The 6,511-nt window shown below is 41.9% G+C and overlaps 1 protein-coding gene across 3 annotated transcripts in view; it reads left to right on the forward strand.

Annotated features, from left to right (window-relative positions):
- Kiaa1549l (KIAA1549 like) overlaps positions 1 to 6,511 on the forward strand; it is a 342,411-nt gene that overhangs the window by 244,278 nt on the left and 91,622 nt on the right. For all 3 annotated transcript variants that reach the window (XM_029555337.1, XM_029555339.1, XM_008851663.2), the window contains one exon: positions 1,165 to 1,292. In XM_029555337.1, the coding sequence (XP_029411197.1) occupies positions 1,165 to 1,292 (128 nt within the window). The remainder of the gene's footprint in view (positions 1 to 1,164; positions 1,293 to 6,511) is intronic.

The raw sequence follows: 6,511 nt of genomic DNA on the forward strand, positions 1-6,511 counted from the left end.
GCTTCCACCTAAGGAACTTTTTACCTATGGATCGAGGGCATTAATTGCAGTCAGTTCTCCATTGCAGGGGCTGGGTGACAGTATTTTCTAAATGTGGACAGACAATGGACTGTAGAACAAGGATCTCTGGTATTTCTCCTGATTGTCTTCCACACAGGGAGGTGGTCAGTATTTTGCTCAGTTTACACCCAGATGGACTGTGAGTCCTGAGGGAGAGCACACCTCCAGAGGCAGGAGAGTCTCAAGAGACCACTCCCACAGAGTTCTAAAGGTGAGAGTCTGGTTCTGAGGAAGGAATGAAGGCCCTATGACTTGCTCAAAGCGAGAGTACTCTGGGTGTGAGAGATTTGCCATTGCCCTGCTCTGCCCTGAAAACCACGCCTCACCTCCATGAGGTTCACATTCCTCATTTGATGACCAAGGCTAGTCATCTTCAAATCAGTGATCATTATAATGACTCCTAATCAGGTTTGAGGGCACTGAACACAGTCCCTGGCACATAGTGGGCGCTCCTTCTGTTTAATATGTCAGTAGACTTGTATACCTGGGATGAAGCTTTACACAGAAAGTGCCCAAAAGGATTTTTCTAAAGGAACATGTAGCTCAGATTGGTGGCTCAAAATATGTGGTTACTTGTCACCACAGTTAAAGAGTATGTACATGTGTGTGAGTGTGTATGGCTGACAGAACGAAGACCTCACGGTGGAAAGACTTTAATCGGTAGTAGTCGTCAAGGTCTGTGCTGTGGAAAATAGCTAAAGAGAACCATGTTTTATGCATGCCTGAAGTTGCTCACGTGACTCAATCATTCAGCACGCAAAGTGCTGTGAGAAGGGAGGGCATGCTACAGTGTCACCACCATCTCCACAGTCACTGGGGGTTAATGAAACAAAGACAGGACTGAGAGCCGGGCTCACAGAACTTGTCTACCGAGCTGAACGCCGTAAATACACTTCAGAGCAACGTGCTACCTTACCTGAGGTAGTGTGGGTAGGTTTTCTTTCTTCTTTTTTTTTATTTTATTTTTTTCCTGTATCATTCCTTCTTTGCTGGTAAAACTGGAACGAAGGACTGCAGACATAAACTGTGCAAATAAAATAACCTTGAGAACAGGCTGCTCCAGTTGAAACTTACTGTCTATCCTGTTGCTATGGTTACCTCCAGCAGGTCGCCCAGTGAGAATGGCTCTGTCATCAGCAACGAATCAGGGAAGCCCAGCTCAGGGAGGCGCTCACCCCAGAACCTAATGGCACAACAGAAAGTGACAAAGGAGGAGACAAGGAAGAGAAATGGTGAGAAGCCTTCCCGCCAAGTACTCCCCAGCCCCTCCCACATGAGCTCATGTGCATGCCTACACACATATGCACACATTCACACCCCTGGTATTCTCTAACCCCAGGCCTCTCGACTCTGCCCTGCAAAGGCAGGAAGTCTGCTATGAACCTTTGAGTGACTGCCTTACCCCATCCCTGAATTGTTCTGCCCTCTCTCCCACCTTCAGCTTATTTCTAAAGAAGACTGTGTTTCCCGGGAAAACCCCTTTTTAGAACAAATGCATGCTTGCTTAGAGCGTTTTATTTTTAATTTTTTAAATTTATTTTTATTTTATGTGCATGAGTGTTATGCCTGTGTGTATGTAAATGCCCCCGTGTTGTGCAGTACCCTTGGAGGATTGAAGAGGGCATTCAGATTCCCTAGAATTGGAGTTACGGATTAGAGTTACAGACAGTTGTTAGCTGCATGTGGGTGCTGGGATTTGAACAAGGGTCTTCTGCAAGAACAGCCAGTGCTCTTATCCGCTGAGTCATCTCTCCAGCCCCTAGAGCTTTTTCTTTTTTATTTGTTTTTACTTTATGTGGCAGAGTGTTTTGCCTGCATGTATGTAAGTGCATCTGTGTCACACAATGCCTGCGGAGGCCAGAGAAGAGCACTGGACATTTTGGAACTGGAGTTAAGGACAGTTGTTAACAGCCATGTGGGTGCTGGGAATTGAAGCCAGGTCCTCTGGAAAGCAGTCAATGCTCTTAACCACTGATCCAACTCTTCAGCCCCTAGAGCTTTTTCCAATTCTTGAATGAATCTACATGATTTCCAATGCCAGGTCCAATAAGGTGACAGATATCCAAAATGATGCCCATCTTTCCACCAAGAAACTCATTAAGATGAGTTTCAGGGGTTATTTTGTACCACTGAGTCCAGATACTTAAAAATCTACCTCTCCCAGAAAAACACAACAAATAGATCTGTCATAAAATAAAATGAAAAATAAAACAGCTTTACTAGGTGTGGTGTGGTACACAATTATAATTCCTAGTACTTGGAAGTCCAAAGCAGGATGATAGGAAGTTCAAGGCCAACCTAAACAATGTAGTGAGACTGTACCTCAAAGCAAACATTAAGAAGGGCTGATCTCAATGATAGAATTCTTGTCTAGTATGCTCGAGGCCCTAAGTTCAATCCCTAGTACTGCAAAACAAAGAAACAAATGAGTAAATGAATTTAGCTCAATGCTTAATTCTCTTGGGATACTTAACTGTTCAGTCTCTCCCACAGAGCTCTTCTCCCTGCCTATAAAGGACTGGAGTTTCTTTCTGTCCTCTGAGCTCCCCTTTGGGGTGTGACATCATCTGTAGATCATACCTGTCATGGGTCATTGGGCAATGTCTCTCTCCTCCTGACTCCACCTTTGTTCTGACCGTCAGCCCCACACGATCCTCTGCACTTGAGGTTGGCTTGCTGGAGCCCAGAGTACAAGCATCCAGTGCTACTGATTCCAGACTAGGGAAAATGTTCCAGGGGAACTTCAAATTATCAGGGGAAAAGCAAAATGGCCTGGCACTCTGCTCAGCTGGGCTTCCCTTTGAAAAGAATTTGACAAAGTGTAACTTAGGAGCTCTCCAAAAACTAGTATCAGAATATTCTTTTCAGTTGTCACTTATTTCCTTCTCTCTTTTTTTTTTTTGTCTTATAAAAGAGAAGAAAAAAAGAGAAAGGAAAGAAATCCTGGCATGATGGATTTGAATATGCCCCTATTTGTTCCCCTTTCCATCTGTCACATGAAAGACGTGTTCAAGCTGTTGTGATGATTTGGTTCTTGAATTTTTCTTCCCCTGAACTGTGTGCTGAAAGACAAAGGCTGTGCTTTAAACACCAGAATTAGGGTTGAGCTCTGGGATTTTCCTGGATTATCAATCCTGCCAGAGACCCTCTTTGATTCTCTAACACACAAGCTCTTCTAGAATCAGAGGAACTCTAGCACCAGGAGAGAGGAATTTAGGTGTAGCAACTTTTTCCCCCCTATGTTCTCAGGGCAAGATGCTAAAAGACATGGGTGGAGGGGGCAGGGTTACAGCAGAGACCATGGCCAGGGAGTCATAGGGGAAAACTACTTTACCTATATACAGTCAGCCCACCTTAACCAAGGGCTCTGTAACCTCAAAGTCAACCAACTGTGGATTGGAATATTGGAGAACAGTTGTGTCCGTACTAAGCATAGACCGATTTTTTCCCTGTCATTATTCCATAAACAATATAATATGACAACTATTTATGTTATGTAACATTTACACTGTTAGGTAAGTCATATGGAGATGAGTAAAAGTCTATGAGAGGATGTGAACAAGTTACATGCATATACTGAGCCATTTTAGATAAGGACTTTAGTGTCTATAGATTTGGATGTGTTCAGGTGTCCCTGTGGATACTAAGGAATGACTGTGCTGTGCAGGACACTGTTACTAAAACAAGATGATAGCCATCTGGCCTCCCATCTGCCTGCTACCCCTCTCCTCCTGCAATTCCTTCATTTCCCTACCTCTGGAAGTTTGTAAAGTCGAATCAAAGACCACTCCCCCAGATGCCTTACACACCCACCCAGGCATCAAGTGACTAAATAACTTAGTATGTTTCTTTCTCCAACTTTGTCACTCTGTGTATGTAAAAACACACACGGATTTTTGCATTTTGTCCTCTTTGTTTCTTTTTATAACATGGAATCAATGCATATTTTGTTCTATGCCCTTTTTCTTACTTAAAAATATGTGAAGTACAGAGTCCTCTATCAGTCAAGAGACTGACAAAATGATGTCTTTCCCCTCCCCAAGTTTAATTCATAGAGAAGGAGGGAGAAGGTGGGTCCCTAACCCCATCTCTCCCAACCCAGTCAGTGAAACTGACCAGTTGCAAGTGTCCCTGCCGAGCTTCACCACTCCTGTTTGTCCGCTCTATCTCCTTATGCTATTCAAGTCACTTTAATTATTTAAATATCAGGCTCAGAAATAACCAGCAGAGAGGTGCATGAACAAAATGCAATTAGTGGATCACACCGTGGTCTTCGTTTCTTTTATTAAGAAGCTGCCCTTCCTAGATTCATAGTGTTTGCTCAGTTGTACTGAACTTTAATTAGGAGTAAATCTGGTGAATTTTCAGAGTTGTTTCCTGCTGTGTAACCACAAGTTTCCGTTCAGTGAGATTTAGGTTTGAAATTTTCTATGAAAAATGGTAAGATCAACTCATTTTATGTAAAATTCAACAGATGGGGAAATAAACCAGAATTATAGAATCGAACCTTTTATGAAACATACTTCCTTTCTTTCAAAAAGCTCCTTTCATCTTTTTTATTTTATGTGTGTGTGAGTGTGTTGCCTGCATGTGTATAAGTACACCTGTGTCATGCAATGCCTGAGGAAGTCAGAGAGGGCATTGGATCCCCTGCAAGGGGAGTTACCACTGGTTGTTAGCTGTCGTGTGGGTCCTGGGAATTGAATTTGGGTCCTGTGCAAGAGCAGCCAGCGCTCTTAAACACTGAGCCATCTCTCTAGCCCCATCAAAGAGCTCCTTTTATCCTAATACTAGATAAGAGTTAAACAACAAAACCTTTAATATATTTGATTGGGCTGGGAGATGGACCAAAGAAAAGAAGAAGCTAACATTGAATGGAACTATGGAGAAACAGAAGCCAGTCTTTGTAACACCCCACTAGCCTACAAAAAGCATTGAGCACTTTATATGTGAATATAGCCTCTGAGATTAGATTATTCTTTGTGTGTGGATTATTCAAATACTACTGCCTTGTGGTTTAGTGTCCAATCTAGAGACCAGGGTAACTAAGATTAATTAATAAATGTTCATGTACAGGCTGTTCTTATTTTCCAACAGGCTTGTTGCATCTGTAATTTCTAATCTTGTTCATTGGTGAGCATTATGAACTTTAAAAGGAGAAGACACTGTCCTACCAGCAGTACAGCTGGCCAAGGTCTTTGTGATCCCATGACCTCATTAACTATCTTAGCTGAAAGACAATTTTAGGGTACATTTAATAAGATGTTTAAATATAAGTGAGAAGGTTGGATGTGACAGCTTGGGTTATGAAAGAAAAAGAAAAAAAAGAACAAAAACAAAGCAACTTCCCAGCAGGTGCGGTTACTCACGCCTGTAATCAGGAGGCCGAGGCAGGACGATTGTCATGAGGTCAAGGACACCTGAGCCACAGAGTGAGATTCAAAAAAAAAAATCAAATAATAATAGTAATAATAATAATAATAATAATTAACCCAATGTGATGCTTTTCTCAACAAAATAAAGACATTTGAATTTCTAAGCCAAACCCAATATTACCTTTGGGAAGGGATTCAAGATTAGTATACCCTGTAAGTGTCACTCCCAAGATTTCACCTTCAGGCTACGAATCTAACCAAACTTTAGCTCTTATGGACCATGAGGCAAGAAGAGAGTAAGAATTACCCTTTCTTGGCAAGGGTCAAGGAGAGTTCTTAGTCCTACATTGCTGTGCCAATGAAGTGGGCTTGCTTTTCTCATTTTATTTTATTGTTTTGTTTTATTTGGTTTTTTTACTTTCTGTTTGTTTTTTTGAGACAGGGTCTCACCATGTAGCCCTGGATGGCTTGGAATTTACAGAGATCCACCTCACTCTGTCTCACGAGTGCTGGATTAAAGACATGTGCCGCCACATCCAGTTGGTTTTTCTTTTTAATAGACAAATACCAGTTGTGCATATTCATAAAGTACAGTGTGGTTTTGCATCTTGTATACATGTAGGATGATCAAACCATGGTAACTGGCAGATCAGGTCGACAGCAGAGGGCAGTGGTGCTAGTGTCTTTCAAAACATCTCAGAGAGGAAATACATGCATGCATAAGTGGCTCAAGAGCACTTCCTGCCTCCAATGAGAGGGCTCTCCAAATACCTATTCAAACGTGAAGAAATGAGATCTCTGTCTCCACACAGACTGACTGAAATGAAAACCAACAATGCAGATGAGGCACGAGATAGAAGACAGTTATATGGTGGTATTTGCAGTGATGTGCTAGTGCCCTACGACGGTCTTCCCTGTGACTCTGACCCTTGCCTTTTACATCCTTTTACATGCTTTTTATTATAGGGACTAATTATGTACCTAAATTCCCATGAACCTGATGTGTTCACCCAGTATTTTAATGTATTAATATTTAATATAATATTTTAAATATATTTTTCCATAAAGTCTTTTGG

Source organism: Nannospalax galili, unplaced genomic scaffold, assembly GCF_000622305.1.
Source record: "Nannospalax galili isolate Female #2095 unplaced genomic scaffold, S.galili_v1.0 scaffold11, whole genome shotgun sequence".
NCBI classification, from domain to species: domain Eukaryota; kingdom Metazoa; phylum Chordata; class Mammalia; order Rodentia; family Spalacidae; genus Nannospalax; species Nannospalax galili.